This window comes from Barbatula barbatula (assembly GCF_947034865.1).
Source record: "Barbatula barbatula genome assembly, chromosome: 11".
Classification (NCBI taxonomy): Eukaryota; Metazoa; Chordata; class Actinopteri; order Cypriniformes; family Nemacheilidae; genus Barbatula; species Barbatula barbatula.
Genome location: NC_136774.1, coordinates 2,302,019 through 2,320,717, shown reverse-complemented (window position 1 = coordinate 2,320,717; position 18,699 = coordinate 2,302,019). Strand labels below are relative to the sequence as shown.

At 40.3% G+C, this 18,699-nt stretch overlaps 2 protein-coding genes across 2 annotated transcripts in view; one reads left to right on the top strand and one right to left on the bottom strand.

Annotated features, from left to right (window-relative positions):
- Positions 1 to 18,699, bottom strand: part of mtor (mechanistic target of rapamycin kinase) — a 74,001-nt gene that overhangs the window by 24,704 nt on the left and 30,598 nt on the right. Inside the window, exons 29-30 of the mRNA XM_079467425.1 lie at positions 4,432 to 4,507; positions 1,183 to 1,322 (exon numbers count right to left, since the gene is read on the bottom strand). Of these exons, the coding sequence (XP_079323551.1) occupies positions 1,183 to 1,322; positions 4,432 to 4,507 (216 nt within the window). The remainder of the gene's footprint in view (positions 1 to 1,182; positions 1,323 to 4,431; positions 4,508 to 18,699) is intronic.
- On the top strand, positions 15,502 to 18,303 carry angptl7 (angiopoietin-like 7). The gene is made up of 5 exons (XM_079468247.1): positions 15,502 to 16,178; positions 16,995 to 17,095; positions 17,179 to 17,373; positions 17,459 to 17,654; positions 17,739 to 18,303. The coding sequence occupies exons 1-5, from the start codon at positions 15,584 to 15,586 to the stop codon at positions 17,906 to 17,908; spliced, it is 1,257 nt and encodes a 418-aa protein (XP_079324373.1). The 5' UTR covers positions 15,502 to 15,583; the 3' UTR covers positions 17,909 to 18,303.

The window sequence follows — 18,699 nt, the reverse complement described above, 5'->3', positions numbered from 1 at the left end:
TGAAAAAAATGATGCTTAGTCTACAATCCAGTTATTTTAAGTTGTTTTACTACAGCACCATTCCAGGTTTACTTATATTTAGAATCAGCTTTTATTTGTATTATATATGAAGAGTTTGTTTCCGAAATGAGATAACTCAACTTTTACCTTTTCTTTAAAAAAAAACATTGTATGATGTTATCGTGTTAGTTAGCTGTATTTTTAATGACTTATTATGGCTTGAATCAAAACAAACCAACTGCAGTTTGATCTCATTTTTCTTTAAATGTACATTTAAAATATATATATTTTTAGCAATGTTTTTTTCATTACATAGGGTTCATTTATTTTTATTTCAATTTAACTTTAATTTGACATTTTATTCATTTCCAGTACATAATTCAAGTGTTTTGACTTTCAGACGACATTGCCAGTGACACCCTCAAATGTCCTCCCATGGTTTTAGAAACGAGATTCAGTGAACAGCTAAAGTTCGAGTCTGGTGCTCATGTGATTTCCCGAATCCTCTTCTCTTATATTTCCTGTCTTATAGTTTCTTGTCTATTAGTGGGTTTGGAATAACTGCAACCCGTGAACGAATCCGGCCAGTTAGTATTCCACACACACTCTCTCTCTTCCCAAAAACGAAGGAAAAAGCAGGATTTTCCTTTCAGTGGGCAGCAGGAACGCTGTCAGAAACCATCAGGGCATGTCTGCAGGGGCGGAGCCGGACAACGCTTTAGTCATGCGATCAAACGCTCACCTTGCTGTGCGATTCATATCGAGAGGAACGATATTTCACCGCTGGAATATTCTGCAGGAAAACGCTTGATGTGATAAGAGGTTTTGACAGGGAAACCAGCTTTCCATGCTGTAATATTGTGCAGTCTGTTTCCCTTTCAACCTTTCACAGCTTGTGTTTGGCATGTACTTTTTCTATCAAAAAAATATGTTTTTTGGGTACTTTAACCAAGAAGCTGTCACTGTTCGAAAAGATGCAAGGTCACACATCACATATTTGGCACAAGCTGAAAACTGAAAGGGTAAATGATGACATCTGACGTTAGGTAACAGTTGGAACTGCCTGCTTAAAAACATAGAGCTGTCTATTCTGTCCAGTGACATAAGACCACCCCCTGTCACAGATGCCAGATTAATAACACACGGGGAGATTATTGTGTGTCTATGTGTGCATGTATGTACCATTCGCCTAGCGCCTCCAGGCATCTCATGCGACCCAGGATAAGCTCGGGGTCCTCTTTGTTCATGTCGATTTTTTTGTCGTAGGCGACCAGAGCATCTTCCCACTCGTGGAGCTTCTCATACCAGGTGGCTTGAATCTCCTGTAGTTACAAAAAACAATAACGTATGATGATGATGATGACAACAATTAAACTGCAACAGAGCGCACATGTTACTGAAAACGCAAAGAGAACCGAGATCAAAAGAAGTTTTCTTTCGGGGGAAAGAGAAGAATTTGCTTGAAACCCAAATTCAGTAAACCACATATCCATCAACTATCAAGTATCATGACACCAAACAATGAAGAACTCCAATCTTACACACTGGCAACCCTTGGGAAAGCAGACAGCCACTTGAATGGTTTCAACTGCTCTTCCAACATTTGATATAAGAGAACCCAGAGAGTTTATTTTCAAGTTGGCCGTGAGCCCATGTGAGATGTAGCGCATCTACCAGACACAATACAAATAGGTAGTTTGAAATTCACAGTTTTTCACTCATTTTTCATACGGATTAAGACACATCTGGGTGTCATTTGGGCCCAATAAGGTTCAAAAGGGTACAAAAGCGAATCTTTTAAAAAGCTTCAGAAAAAAACGAAGAATTACAAGTGCTTAACATAACTGCCGTGTCCATGTTTACAAACACTTTCCCATTAGTTTAAATTAGTCACAATCCTTTGACGAATATGACGATCCAGTCATGCACAATTAGGAATCTTAGAGAGACGCAATCACATCTTAACAAAGAAAGCCTGTCTGCGGAGTTATGCAAGAAACGTGGAAAAATGAACGCACGTCTTCCAAAGTTATTTCATATCTGGACTGTGTCCGTCTGGACAGCAGAAGACACTCGGAGGACGGGAAGAACTACGCCTCATACATAAAAAGATGCATCAAAACACGTCAACACGTACTTAAAACAAAAATGTTCCTTTCACAGATAAATGAAGCCATTTGTAAACTTTTCTTGATTGCAACGTGATCCATCAGATGGAAAGACAGATAGCACAGACCAAAGACAGATGTGGCAGAACATTAGCTGCACCTCCTCTGGCATTAATGTACCTCACCTCGCTATATAAAAGGTTAGTTCTGTCCTTGATTCTGATTGGTTGTGTCTTGTTCTAAGCCATTGTTAAACTCCCACAAACATACAGCTGACCACATTACACAACATAAGTGTCACTGCACCACTTGAAATTGCTGAGTCTGTGTTGCCTGGCAACCGCTTTGCTTTTTCTGAGGAACTTCACTGTTTGGTGGAGCAATCTTTTTGTTTTATTAATATCTTTACATTTTATTTGCTGTGTATTAAACCGCGCTACGTATATGAAATAACTGTTTTAGAAAAGCAATAAGTACAGTGAAGCCTTGATTTACAGTGGATGTTATGACAAGGATGTTGCAGGCATAGATATATGTAACTAGATGCCTTGTACGAGGGGTCCAGGCATGTAGCCGTGTCCGCCATCTTGGAACGGTCCACTGACGTCACTCACATTTCGCTAGAATGCTACAACACCACGCAATCATGGCTGTAAAAAACCACAAGGATTTGAATTTTAGATATGAGGATACGCTTTCGCTGTTGTAATGTGTTATTCATTCATTCATTCATTTTCTTCCGCTTATCCGAGGCCGGGTCACGGGGGCAGCAGTCTAAGCAGAGATGCCCAGACATCCCTCACCATAGACACTTCCTGTAGCTCTTCCGGGGGGACACCAAGGCGTTCCCAGGCCAGCCGGGAGACATAGTCCCACCAGCGTGTCCTAGGTCTTCACCGGGGTCTCCTCCCAGTCGGACGGGCCCGGAACACCTTCCAGGGAAGGCGTCCAGGAGGCATCCGTAACAGATGCCCAAGCCACCTCAGCTGACCCCTCTCGATGTGGAGGAGCAGCGGCTCTACTCCGAGCTCCTCCCGGGTGACTGAGCTTCTCACCCTATCTCTAAGGATCTCCCAGCCACCCTGCGGAGGAAGCTCATTTCGGCCGCCTGCATCCGGGATCTTGACCTTTCGGTCATGTGTTAGTTTAAAAAAAAATTACACAACAGTAAATAAGTTTTCGTAATCATACACATGCATAACTATAGTCAGCTGTTCTTCAGTCTTCAGGGTTGCCAGATCTATGTTATAAAATCCATCACCACTAGCCTAATGTCCCTAGTCCAAGTAACAGAACTTAACTTTCATAAATAAAGGCATCTTAAGACTGACGGCTAAATAACAAAGTCTCTCCACTGTTAACCTGCGGAAAAAACAACCCGCAGCAACAAATTCCACAGGAAAACTGCAGACGTGGCAAACACAGATCGGCTACCACCGTTCAAATATGGCCGGCGACCTACGTATAGCGATATATCGTGCGATTCTTATGCTCAGTTTCTCAATGAAGTACGGTAAAATGCCAAAACATCCAAAAGCCAGAGGCCGCTCTAGCACAGAAACGCTGAATCCGCAGGAGTACCATTTACACTAGTAGTTCCAGGAATATATTCTATCGCTGTATTTTCATGATGATAAAGTATATTTATAATAATGATGTCTGACGAGTGTTGCTTAAAAAAGTTAACTTAAAGTTCACACCCAAAAATAAAATGTTATCATTTACTCAGCCTCTTGTCATGTCAAACCTGTATGAGTTTCTTTGTTCAGCAGAACAAAAAAGAAGATATTTAGAAAAATGTTGTTGACAGCGACGGCAGCCATTCACTTGCATTGTTTTGTGTCCATACAATAGAAGTCAATGGCTGCCACGGCTGTTCGGTTATCAACATTCTTCTTTTGTGTTCTGCAGAAGAAAGAAAGCCAGGTGAGTAAATGATGACAGTTTTCCATCATTTTTGGGTGAACGATCCCTTTAAGTCTGACATTGCACACCACAGCTTCCTGATCAGATGCCACAGTCAAACTACAATCAATGCTATTATACAGTCATGGCATGCGCAGGAAAAAAAATAAAAATCCCAAATGTCCTGGTAGCTAATTTTTTAAGAATAATTAAATTGTGGATGTCGGAGAGACTGTAGTGCACACAAAGTTTCGCTTAAATGTTTGATATGAATATGCATTGTTCATAAGGCGTCTCAATTGAAACGAGTGGAAACCGTATTTCCTATGCCACGACAACAAGGGTTAAAGTGATCTTTAATCTTAAATCAATGCATTAAGGACTACAGGCAGATTGTTGGAGGGTTTAAAGCTCTTACCAGTTCACCGAAATGCTTCATGGCATATTCCAGAACTCCTGATGCCGCCTCGGGCTGCTGGAGCTTATTGTTGATGCTGGAAAGAAAGAAAGTAATGTTTTAGTCCAGAAACACTCAATCCGTTGTAAAGTTTAGGTTAACTAAGGTTTCATGAACAGACCAAACAAATAAATGAGGAGAAAACAGTCTGCCAGCTCTACACCGCTGACTGTTACGGATATGTGACGATTCAAGTCTGCAAACTAAAACTCACATTTCTTTAATGTCAAAATATCCAAGAAAAGCACACACCACGAGACTTTTGTATTATTCCTTTTTGATTTGATTTTAAATTAAAAGTCTCAACGTTTTTGTAGAAATAAATCATGAATCAATTTTATCGCGATATGTATCGTGGTGAAGCGCATCGCGGAATTGTGACATCGCCGCTGTCTGTCTATATGAAGAATAAACCCATTTCAGAGGCCGTGGAGTTTGTGTAGTGGCTCTGTCATAATACGAGCATGACAAAAGTGATTGGGTCAAACGGAGAGACCTATCGGCCTTCTGTGGAATCAGCATCACAATAAACAAAGATAAACAGCCATTTCAAAGCGGTCCAGTTTAACAGGTGTTATTCTAGGACTTCAGCCCCTTGCCAATATGCACATGAGCGCAACGGATATAAATCTGATCCTCTGTGTCCGTGGAAACTCACTCACTGATTTCCAAAGAACAATGTAAAAAAGACGCTTAAACGATTGAAATCAGCAATTATAAATCACTGTTGTCTGTTTTTTGTAAAGTTTTCCTTATGTGTCAAAGTCATTGAACGTCAGACTCAGCAGTTCACATTGTAAATCATTATTATTTGCTTACCGTGTGCATCCAAGGAAAGCACAACATGTGAACACTTTAACACTTTAACACAGATTTGTAGGTATGTGCTCAACGGCAGATTTTTGTTCAGCTTTGAAACCTGTTAAGGTAAAGATTTGCAGTGCTGTCAGCGTCTCATCGCAGTATCACTAATGTTCTCATTTTCTTTAATCTTATAAACTGATATGAATGACATAAACAGTAGACTCAATATGATAACGGAATGCTTTTCCCTGTCTGTCAAACGAAAGAGCAGCAATTAGTTAGGACGTTTGCACAATAAATGATCTGTCGACTATTTTACTGCTACATTTATGATCCTTCTGATGGCCGATTGAAAACTTCCCATCTGGAAGCACTCATGTGTAATGCAAGTTTTCCTCCACCGCAGCTGTCAAGCCAATACATCTGCTTTAACAGGAGCAAGAGAACACTGGCGAGAGCAAATGTTGCCTGAGTTTATTTTCCTTCTGCTGGACTGCTTCCTAAAATATAATTGAACAAATTCATACACGACTAATGAGTAAAACCTTTACATTTGTCATTTAAAAAACATTTGTGTCACGAGCAGCTGGCAAACAAGCAAAATAAAAATACTGGAAGCGTCATTTTATTGCTAAAGTGAAATAATCAGGTGGTGATGGGAAAAACAACGTATTCAGCATCTATTAATGCAAACATGCTTTAAGAAACAAGACGTCGCCTTGGAATTATAAGATTCTATCTGCGGTCTGCGAGTAGTTTTGAGATATTGAGCTTTGAATTTCATAAAGCAAAAATGATTTTATACAAAGACAGAGACTTCAAGTGTCTTCTAAATGTCCAATATCATATATTTTTAGAACAGGTCAAAGGCAGATAGATCCTCCTGATTTTGAGATTTATAAGGTTCTATCATTAAATCAATACATTTTCAAGCAACACAAACAATGTTTATTGTTGTAATCAAGACTCTTGATGTTATTAACTGCATTATGAGAGTCTATGTGAACACAGGTATAAAGAAGCTAGCGCTGCTGGCTAGTGTAAAAAATGTATCTCCTCAACAAAACAAACAAAATACTGTAGTTTCAGCTGCTCTCGTTGACAAGAGCATCAATAAAACAGTCAACCTTAAGGGTTCTTTTAAACATTGTTTCCTCATATATTCCCCGTCACTGAGGAGTCCGGTCACATGACAAAGAAAGCCGATCCTGATTGGTCCTCTTTTGTGCATTCAAAGTGTTGATTGGCTCTTGCAAATAGAACCTTATGTCACCAAATTATAATTCGATTTTATAGATAAAACCTTTTTGTTTTCTTAAAAAGTCCCAAAACTTACACATGGCATAATGTAAATAATTCTTCACAGAATAAGAATATGTGAATAACTCAATTTTGAACAAAATGTCAGATAGAACCTTATACTGTAATTCGGAGGCGACGAGGTCATGTTATTTTATATGGACGCTCCGATACCATTGTTTAAAGACAGAGTACCAATATTTTTTCCTCCCCGATAACAATACTGATGTCTGCATTTGTATTCTTTTTGTGAAAATGTTGTGAATTTTCCAAGCAGTGAGTGCGAGTAAATGAGGCTGGTATCAGGCCTGAAACCGATACCGGTATTTTAGAACAATAGTGTTTTAAAGGGAATATTCTGTCATCATTTACTCCCCTTCGAGTTCTTCCAAATCTGTATAAATGTTTTGATGAACACAGAGAAAGATATTTGAAAGAATGCTTGTAACCTAATAGATCTCGCCCCCATTGACTACCACGGAAGGAATAATAATTTCTAATAGTTTTTATCCTGTTAAACACAAAAGAAGACATTTTGAAGAATGTACGACAGCCAACAGTTCTGGGGCACTTTTGACTACTATTGTATTTTTTCCTACAATGGGTGTCAATAGATCTGTTTTGGTTATAATCATTCTTCCAAATATATTTCTCTGTGTTCATCAGAACAAAGACATTTATACAGATTTGGTGAGTAAATGATGACAGCATTTTCATTTTTGGGTGAAGTATCCCTTTAAGATCCCTGTGGTATTTGTCACATTATAAAGCAATGAGGTTCTTCCTCTCCCATGCACTTCAGATGCCAATGTCTTTGTGTGACTGCTGCCATGATCACTAGAATCACTGTTGTGAACAAACAGCATATTTCCACAGCTGACCTGTGCAATGATCTGCAGACAGTTCGGCAAAGGTCAAGCGCACCTCTACCCTATTTCCTGTCTTTTAACAGCCCATGAGGCAGAATATTTACGAGCTGAGGTCAACCAAGGCTTCAGAGATTTGGCAGGGAAGGTGCAGGGGAAGTTCTGTTAATTGCACCAGATGATATCGCTCGGAGACACATTTTCATTACAGAGGACAAGAACGGGTTCCTGTAGCTCATCAGTAATGGTTCGGAAAGCATGTCACCATAAACTGTACTTAATATGTTAATACCGCCACCTAGCGATAAGGAGGTTAAGGTTAGGGTTAAAGTTGGTGTTCGGAAATGTCAACGGAAAGCTGCTTGCAGCAATATTTACCTAGTGTTATTCTTGCCTTGAGACCATCAAAACAAATGAAATATAAAGTATTTAATCCTCGGCCAAAAGGGAATATTTCTTATCTTATTTTCTCATCTCTACCTTTAACATCTTGACGAAATTCCGGAGTAGGTGTGGAAATGCTGCACACTGCGATTTGCTACTGTCTGTTGCTTTTAGTCCTACAAGACGCAGACAAATCCATGTCGTCCTCTCTGAAATCCAGCCTGTGATCTGAGAGGTACATGCTGTTTAAAGTAAAGTACCCATACAACACGCAAACCTCCTTTAACAGACTGAACCGTTCAAAGATTGAAGGACAACTGAAAAATGAAATTAGGACGATTAATGACGCCTGAGAAAACCTGGGAGAAGCAACAAACCTTCTGCCTCCAACCATCTGGATTATAGTTTTGGACACAGAACGTTTCTAAAACTCCAACAGATAAAATAAAACCAGTCAGGCTACATAAAAACAAAGTTTATGTGCCTTTTTACAGTGAACTTTCAGAGTGTTTTGATTCTGTAAGAGTATACAGACTATTTTTAAATAATAATAGCAAATGAAACCATCAACAAAAAAACAAGTCCAACACATGATGTACATTTGGGCTCAAATATTTCCCGAATTGCGATTTCAGAAAAGCAAATCACCTGTGTAACCGCAGAGCACAGCGGCTTATAAAAAGGTCAAAGCAGCCTCTTTGGAGACATCATCACATCTAAATGTGACATCAATATTACTGTTCCTCTGTCCAGAAGCCAGAGTAGTTCGTTATCGGAAGGATTTGAGTTCTTCAAAGGGCCAACTACCACATGACATTGCTTTACTCGTTTTATTTTGCAGTTGCCGAACCGCAACATTAAGAAACATTCAACCCCTGACAACACCAAGTCTCACAAATCCAATGCAAACTGAGGCTCAGATAAGAAAATAAAGTCTAGGGAGTACACGAAAGCCAGTCTGCCTGAACAAAGATAACTTTCACACATCAACATAGTAAAATTAACATGGAGCTTGATCAGTTCATACGATCAGTACTTTGAACAGTCATAATACTGCATAGTCTGCTGCTGAGACATTTGCATCGATGACATGTATTACATAAACCTTCCTGTTGACTAATGTTCTCGTAATAGAAAAGTCTTTCCAACAGATGAGATTTTCCTTTCTAACTAAATTCCAAAACTGGCCTTCAAGTAAACTCAACTTCAGGGGTTGAGCGAGTCTTGAAATGAAAACACTGAAAAGCCATCAGTGAACCGTTTACACGTTCTTCATTTTTGGAGAAAATGATTCAGTTGTTTTTTTCCTCTCTGTACATGGAGCACGTTTGTGCAGCTTACCTTTTTGACTCTTGCATAATAACATGGCATTTTAAAGTGCTTTAACTCTCACCTAATGCTGGGAATGGCCAGAAAGGGGACGTTCTTAAAAAACTCCAACAAACCACTTGAGCTGAGAAATCCCTTGCTAATGATGTGCCTCAACGATTATTTCCAAGGGTCTTCTTACCTTGAGAGGTTTAATGCAGAACTTCAAAGATATTCACTGTGTTCCATGACTCAAGCGGCGTGACGTGACGTGCTTTTGCTTTACAGCTCAGAACTATGCTCCAATGTAATTGATCTGGAGAAGCTTACAGTTGCCAAAGTTCAGGTATAAGACCGACAAACATATATTCGTTTCCAACAACGCAAAGCAACGACAAGTGGGAAACACAAAGACAACAACCATCAAAAGCACTTTCAACTGGCAGGCCATCATTGTCAACAGTTAGCATCATCGCTCAAGTCATTTCTCAATCTGTTAACAAAGGGGGGGGGGGGGGGGGGGGCTTGAGTTGACTGAGGCCCAAAACAGTCTCTCCTGGTTCTGTTTAGTTCACGGAGTCTGTTTTCTTTCACTGAAACACACAATGCAAGGTTCCTCTGTCTCCCATCAAAGATAAAGAACATTTAACATGCCTCCATTTACCAGCAATGGCAACAGAGCTCTATTACACGAGTGCACAGTTCACACAGAAATGAAAATGATTTAATCGTTGCCAAAACAAGAAATTCTGAAGAACACTGGAACCAAACAACATTGGAGGCCATTGACTTCCATTGTATGGACACAAAACCACTTGAGACATTGGTCAAAATATATTCTTCTGTGTTCCACAAAGTGTCACATATAGCTTATGAGGGTGAATCAACTTTAACAGAATGTTTATTTTGGAATAATTTGGGGAAAATTAGGCCCATTCTCAGGGAACACACACTTACGGTGCACCCGTGCGCATTTTGTACATGGTTCAACCAGGCACAGGTCTGTACTAGTAACTTTCAAGGGTTGTTATGATGACTAATGATGGCTTTCAAAAAGAATATATCAAAATGTCTTTGACTTCGCTGAACAACCCTTCACTTTCATTCATATGCATGCAAACACTGGACAAGCTTATGCATATAAGTTTTGTCTATCAAAATATTATGTTCCGATTTGCTCAAACATGATAGGTAAGGGAATCAGGCAATGATGAAATCTGCACTGTGGCATGTACACTACTGCAGAGACATTTCTCGGACACTATCCCAGATCCTTAACCACTAGGTTACTGTATGTAGTTGAGACGTCTGGTGGGATGAATGTACACACCAAGAATGGGGCTTGAACCCTTTAAAATGGTGGTTAAGTCATCTTTGAAACTGAGCTGCATGGGTTCAAGAAGAACTCAAGCGCATTTGTCAGTTATAATATGCTCATTATGTAACAACTGACCAAAATGTATGGTATGGTATGGTATGGTATGGTAAACAGTATGTAGAAAAATTGTGACCCTGGACCGTGAAACCAGTCTTAAGTAGCACAGGTATATTTGTAGCAATAGCCAACCAAACACTGTATGGGTTAGAACAGGGGTGGCCAATACGTCGATCGCGATCTACCGGTCGATCGCAAAGGTTGTGTGGATTGATCGCATGGCATTAACAAAGTAGACGTCACCCGCTCATCCATCTTCACTATGAAATGGTGTTTACTGATCTGATTGCAAAAGAGGAGATGTTAAAAGTACTGCCCATGAAAGAACACACGCGAGGAAAGGACACATTTCTGTATTTCAAAAACTTTATAGACAAAACCTAGCGCCCAGTGTGTAAATTGGTGTCCATCACCATTGACGGGGCATCCGTGAAGGTTGGCCGCTCGAATGGATTTATCGCGGAGTGCAGGGAAAACGATGCTTTCCCGGACTTCCTCAATTACCAGTTCATAAAACACCAACAAACATTATGCGCAAAAATGCTCAACATGAAAGAGATAATGGATGTGGCAACGAAGATCGACTGTTATATTCGCGCCAGATCTCTTCAAAGACGGCTATTGACCGACTGTGACCACTCTGAGTTGTTGTTGCACACTGACGTAGTCAGAGTAAGGTATCGACAAAAAATACACAGAGTTGTATTGTGCAATGTATTGATGTAGTTTTCAATGTAGGGTTCATGTAGCTACACCAACATATATTGTGCATATAAAGAATTCTCAATATACTCATAAACAAATAAATATGTGTTTTGCATTTTTATAGTAGGTAGGTAGATCATTTTGACTTGAGTCATTTGATAAGTAGCTCACAAGACAAAAGTCTGGGCACCCCTGGGTTAGAATGATCTTTTATTTTTTGCCAAAAATGTTTATGATATTAAGTAAAGATGATGTATTTTGAAGATATTTTGTACATTTCCTACCGTAAATTAAAAAAACTAGATTTTTGCTTAACACTCTTTGAGAATTACCCGCTCAAGTTTGGTATCTGTTTAAAGGTTTGAATTTCTTCTTTACTATAAACAGCGTCACTACAGCGGTAAGCCAAAAGAGAGAGTTAAAACAAACCTAGTTCTCAGTAATAGTCTTCATTACCAACAATGGATCACTTGTTTGTTTCTTTATCTACAACTGGGATTAGAGTTCTTTAAGTATATCCGTCTTTACACTGAAGACTCTCAGGACATCTTCACTGACAGATGATTTTTAAAAACAGGACTCTTATGGTTGAATGAAATAAAGGGCTCTTGACTAAATGTTTTTACCAGGAGCACTGTAGCCCCTGCCTGAATATTTTACGAACGCAAGCAAAAATTGTAGGGGCCCACCTTAAATCAGCCTGCAATGCAATTATCCAATTATCTTCCCCAAAATAACTATATTTGATGCTGATACTGACAAATAAGTTACTTGATGACAACAGATTTGGTTCTGCTTATTTAAGAAGAGCTAGAGTCTACTGAGAAGCGTTGTTATTGATTGGTCCTTAATAGAGAGACTGTAATCTAAATCCATTTGAAGCATCAGAAATTGTGTTTGACAAAAAGTGTACAGTATATTTAATTGTTAACAGTGTTACCCATTAAAGCAAAATGAAAGGTCTTGTGTTATTGTGTTCTTACGATGAATTTATTGTGTATCAAGGACACTGATCCTCATGTTCACACAACACATGTAAATATTGCGTCAAATAAAACGTGACAAGTTTCGTTCTTGCTGTGAACGGATTTGAAATGATCCAGCGCTGTCTCAAGTAATCCACAGATAAATGATGTTTCCTGAACTCCTCCGCAGTTAGTTTAGTTTTAAAGGTCTCATATATCAAACCGTTCATCCTCGGGCTCAAGAGATCTGTAATAGCAATCCAAATTTGCTTGCGCTGTCTTGATATTTTAGGAATTTAAATAGTAGTGCGTCCATTGTACCCATGCATCTTTAAATAACTGGGGCACTTACCTGGCAGATGCGCCATAAACAAACAACAGCAGTAAATCCAGCCGTTCAGAATATACAATCTATACAAATGTTTTTTTCTTCCAGCAACTGAAACCAAACATTTGACTCAGCAGAATTTCTAGATATGCAGGATAGGGTCATTTCAGGATAATAGGTAGATCAAGATTAAAACAAACTTTACATAACAAATGTTTTATAGTTTGCGCTAACAAAGCATCTCTCAGTTAGGTCTAAACTACGGGTCATAACACTGGCCTTCCACGTGTTTCCGTAAAAACACAGTTACTCCTTCGACTAATCTCTTTAAAGCAGACCACACTGCCATATTTCAGGTCCATGTCTAGAGCAGTCCCATAGCTGGAGGATAATGCCTGATAAGTAGCTGTCCATCATATGAACTGCATTATCCGTAGCACAACCAACATTAGTGGTCACAGTGCGTCAAAACCCAACTGTAATGCGGCACTGCTGTGGAAACGGGTGTTCTCTGTGAACTTTGCCTCCGGCGTGATGGATTTGTCTAGTTAGAATGAAGTTTCCCGGAGGCTGCCGAAGCAGAGAAAGTGTGAATGCCGCTTAGGTGCAAAGAATCAAAACAATCCAGATGTTGAATTCTTTCCTGTGCCACCCGTGAATAACATACCAAAATTGACCCTCAGGTAGCACAGTAGGGCGAATAAGGATAATATAATTTAAGCAGGGTGGACCCAGAAGTTCTTGCCAATAGCTTTACTCCTGTAATTATACTTGTGAAAACTAGTAGCCTGGCCCACTAGTTTCCATTCTATCCCATGTAGTGCACTGGTGTTTTGCTTGACGCCATCTGGCCAGTGCAATTCCTGCCACTTGTCTTGATCTTCTGTCCGACCACAAACACCACTAAAAGCGGCTATGTTACGCAGCGCAATAATAATAATAATTTTATTCTACGAAGAGCAGCTGTAAGCAGCGGTCAGTGAACAGTATAGCACTCCCTTGATTAGACTATAAAGAATGATGGATTAAAAGGATCTTCTGGTGGTCTGGAAGAAAACAGTGTGCCAAAGGCGGCTCCAGCTACCACAAACAGCATGGCACGACTGACTCCAGACGAACGGCGGTAGACTCCAAAGCCATGCACGAGACGACTAAAAAGGCAGTTTTATCATCCTTCCACAGGGCAAAGCTCAGACATCATGGGTCCTCTAAACGTGCACTAACCAGGTCCAGCCCGTAGCTCAGGAAATCATCTAAACTACACAAGCAGCTCTCTGGATAGAGGAACGATTTCAGAAACATGTCTTGCACTCAAAGTACAATAAGTTCCTTTGATGGCTTGAGGGTAACAAACCAAACACAATTAATTGTGACTCGATCAGGGAAGAAATAAGGAAGGCTCAGCATGAAGAAGTCATGAGTGAGAAAGTTTGACGAGTCCTAAGAATAAATATACTAAACTTTGAATAATGAACAATGTAAATGTAGGTTGTTCTGTAAGTGCCTAGGCATTCATTTCCTGAATAATGATTTTATTGGATTCAACGTGATCCTTTTGTAAAAGAAAAAGAGCACAAGAAACAACAAAGAACCATAACCTCAAGAATGTTTGTGCTACACTTTTATTTTGGATTCAACCCTTACCCCAGGGTCAGTATACAAACATACATGACAGTGAAATTTTGGGGGTCAGCCAGCCCATGCCTGCCTGTAGATAATAACCTTGATTCATTTTGAGGTAAAACACTACCAGATGTGGTGACTCTGAAATTAAATCGATACATGATGTGCGGAAATAACTTGAGCATACCGACAGGCAATATGACGTCACCACATTCAGAATGAATGAAAGTGAGTGAAAGCGTCATCTAAAAGCACAAAAATTAAGATGTTTGGCTTTAGTGGGTTTGTTTTCTTCAACCTGATCTCACAGGAATTCATAAGAATTTTATATGGTGGCTAATTAAAAAAATTATATTAGTGCCACACCTCTAAACATACCGTACATATTCACCTCTTCAAAAAGTGTTTCTTCAGTCTGCACCTTTAAAGCGTAGAGTCCAGAAACACTTCTTATCGACCCGAGTGAAATTAATTTGCATTCATTAGCAGGCGCATTCTCAGTTTAGACAGTTCCAGATAAACATCTGGATGTCTGGCACGTCACTTCTGACAATCAGACAACATCCACTTCAGCTGTGCCAATAATAGCTTTCAGAGTTTTTATAATCATACAGTCCTAATTATAATGCCGATTCTTCAGTGTCATTTCACAGGAATGCTCAAAAACAAACTAGTAAAAGAAGTATGTGAGTCATACAGCACTACATAAATCCTCATTTATCAGAGGTATCTTAAAAAAAACTCTTAAAGACACTAAAACACAAATGTAAATACAATAGGTAAGAGCCAAGCAAACAAGTGAAGTGTAAAAAATAAATCACCATTCTTGGACGCAAGAGCCCTGCCTGGACTGCTTTGCCATATGGCTATTTTCTATATTTTTACCAGACAGAATGACATCGTAAACACTTTCCTAACACCTTTTTTAAGAGTATCATTACGGAGCCCGTCTTGTCTATAAGTGTTTTTGGAACCAGCTTCATGACATCTGTTTTCTTATGTTGTCTGAACAAGAAACTCCTAGAGAACATAAACCTGCGACGTGAGAAACCTGCTCATCAGCCACTCAAAAGCTGAAATCAACACAAGCCACTTATGAAACACACATGTGCTCAAGGTGTCGCAAAAAGCGACTTTTTTCTTTACGTACCATGTATTTTTATATTTAGCACCAACTGTTTCAGAGAACTTTTGTGTGTACCTCAAAAAGGCATGCTAACTACTGTGATTTGCATGGCACACATGCTAATGGGTGGGACCAATCAGGAGGTGAAGGAGAATATTTTGCGGCAAGAGGGGGTAGAGCAGGAGAGAGAGGCGGGGAGAGCCAAGTGGTGGTAGGAGGTGGGGGGTCGATGCCTGTGGGCCTGAGCAAAAGAGGAGGGGCACAGCACACATGAAAATATATTTAAGCCGCATCCACGGCAGGCCATGGAAGAACACAGCTGATTGTGAAGAGCAGAAGAGAGAAAGACTTCACCAGGCGGGAAACTATCCTACCGTTCTACCCTTCGTTCCAGACAGTTCCGAGTTTGACTCGCACTGCCGCTGCAGTTTGAATCGCAGTGCCGCCGGGATCCATCAGCGTTTCGACAACGCAAGAGCACGCCAACTTCTTTCTTGTATAATAATGATGACTACTACTACTACGCTAGCTCTTTTGCTGCTGGTGCTGGGCTACGCACAGGCTCAGAGCACCCTGAAAAAGAACCTAGCGGCAGCCAAACCAGCCAAACAAGCGCAATGCTGCGACGAGGTCCGTTCCCTGAAGGTCCAGGTGGCCAATCTCAGCAGCATGGTGGAGGAAATGAACAAGAAGCAGGAGTCGGATCTGATGAAGGTCGTGCGGCAGATGATGGAGTTGGAAAAGCTCAACCATCAGCAGGAGGCCCGTGTCACAGAGGCCGAGAGCAAGTACTCTGAAATCTATAATCAGATCGAAATCATGCAGCTGCAGGCTGCCCAGTCCGCCCCACAGCAGAGCTCCTCAGGTGAGTCGTCACATACTGAGTCACACGAGAACTTTTTTCATCTGCGTGCCATGTGTTACTGTGTTTTCCAGGCTCAGCGGGGTCCCAAGTCACATTTGTTGGCTGCTGATGTACGTCAGAGTGTCAGGGCTCTCTTTAGTCACAGGATAATGTAGTGAGAGATCAGAAAACAGTTGAAGCTATCGGACACAAAGACGTGAAAATTCTGATATTCGCCTTACTTGAGAATTACACAATATATAGAAAAACAAATCTAAAGAAATGGTGGTGTATTTTCCAACCCAGCGTCCGATGGAAAAGTGAGACTTAAGTACAAGGCAAGAAATCTTGAAGAAAATTGTACAGTAAGGGAACGTGAGGCAACGAATGTTTATCTAATAAACATGGAATTCCTCAGACACACGCTTTCATTTACAGAAAACCATTAACATAGTTGTAAGCCAGGAGCTCTTAAGAGTCTGGCCAGTAGCCGGTGGTAATCTGGAGGTAATAATACAGGTTACCGGCTGCAGGAATGTCTGGCTGCCAAGTCACAGCACGTGAGCTCTCGAGAACGACCGGCCGCTGTTCTTTCTTCCAAAAGCTGTCGGACTATTAATCTTTCAGAACAGAGGAAGATATTAAACGAAGCATGTTGCTTTTATACCCAATTAGTCAGTCGTCGCACTTAGTTTTCTTCTACCTACTGGCAACATGAACACAGTAGAGCTTTGTAACAAAAGTTTGCGCTTTGCAGTTAAAATAACATACTGAAAAAGTGGATCCTGATGATCTTTTTGTCCCCAGATCCTAAACCTAAATCTTCTCTTCCCTTAGATGCAATGTATGACTGTGCATCCCTATACAATAAAAACTACAAAATCTCTGGAGAGTACAAACTACCAAAAGATGACTTTCTGGGGACACCCGAATTAAACGTAAGTATGATTCATAAAAAAGCTGCTCAAGTGGGATGTCTGAAGATTGACTTTAATCATTAAACGATTTTGTTTTGCTTCAGGTCTTTTGTGACATGGAAAACAATGGCGGCGGCTGGACAGTCATTCAAAGACGAAAGATCGGCCTGACCAGCTTCAACCGCGACTGGAAGCAGTACAAGACTGGCTTCGGTGCGGTCCGTGGTGACTTCTGGCTCGGCAACGAACAAATCTTCCGTCTGACCAGACAGCCTACGGTGCTGAGAATAGACATGGAGGTAAGCGGGTCTTTGAGAACTTTGAGCCATCAAACATGTGCTGCATTATAAGCAAACATGATTAATGCTTTGATTGTTTTTTAAGGATTGGGAAGGTCAGACCCGTTACGCTGAGTACAACTTCTTTACATTGAGCAATGAGATGAACAGCTACAAGCTCTTCATCGCAAACTACAGCGGTAACGCCGGCGACTCACTGCGCTACCACAACAACACCAGCTTCAGCACCAAGAACAAAGACAACGACAAGTGTGTGGACAACTGCGCCCAACTCCGCCAAGGTATAAAACTACAAATCGGTCCAATTCAAACTGTTGTTGAAAATGCACCCACCTTAAACGTTTTCACTTGATTTTCTTTCGCAGGTGGGTACTGGTACAACTGCTGCACTGACTCTAATCTGAACGGCGTGTTTCACCGCTACGGCTCACATACCAAAAACAGTAACGGTATCTCTTGGTACGGATGGCACGGACCGAACTACTCACTGAAACGGGTGGAGATGAAGATCCGGCCCCAGAACTTCGTACCTTAAAGACTTCCTAAATTCAAACTTTTGCGCCTTCTCCTCACCACTAAACCTTGGCATCAATGGATCAACATAATCTACAGCTTGAACTGGGCAAACATTTCAGGGGAATGCATTTGTAGAACAGTATTTTAGGACTGAATATGTGACGATGTTTGATTGTAAATTGCATTTTATATATGGTATTTATCTCTTAAATATTTTATTTTCTTTAGCCTTTTCTAGAAGATTTTATGCATCAGTGAGGGAATCAAGACTCTTGTCTTTGAGAAATTCACATCAAATGTTTGTTTCGAAAACAATTTGACAGTTCAGACACATTGTGGAGAATTGACTGATAAATTAAAAAAGTATTGTGTGAAGATGTTGGGTGATTAATAAAATAGTATTTTTAAAAATTCCTTTTTGCTTTATTGCAACAATGCAATCCACTTCATGGACAAAAAAAAACTCAAAACGCAATAGCAAACATGCCAACAATGGGAATTGGAAGTTCTTGACTTTTGTTCAAGGATAGACACTCCTCTTCGCTTCTACATTATTCCTAAAGCAGTTGCTCCCCTGTATGTTGCTTTGACAGAATCCCTTTGTCAAGATTAATTCACACATTTTCTAAGTCACAATAAGTCTAACGGGCAAACATTAAGTGCACAGAAGTGAATAACCATTATGCCATTCAAACACATGACCCGTTAAAACAGGACATAAAGAAAAGTGAACCATGCCCGTACATCCATTAATTCCATGTACAAACACTGCAGACATGGATAAACACGAGCACATGGGCATGGCACAAG

Bases quoted from the DNA above. Each gene is read 5' to 3' on its own strand.
- angptl7 (XM_079468247.1), top strand. From the start codon at position 15,584: ATGAAAATATATTTAAGCCGCATCCACGGCAGGCCATGGAAGAACACA. The intron at 16,179-16,994 runs GTGAGTCGTCAC...CTCTTCCCTTAG, and splicing joins CCCACAGCAGAGCTCCTCAG to ATGCAATGTATGACTGTGCA. The intron at 17,374-17,458 runs GTAAGCGGGTCT...TTGTTTTTTAAG, and splicing joins TGCTGAGAATAGACATGGAG to GATTGGGAAGGTCAGACCCG.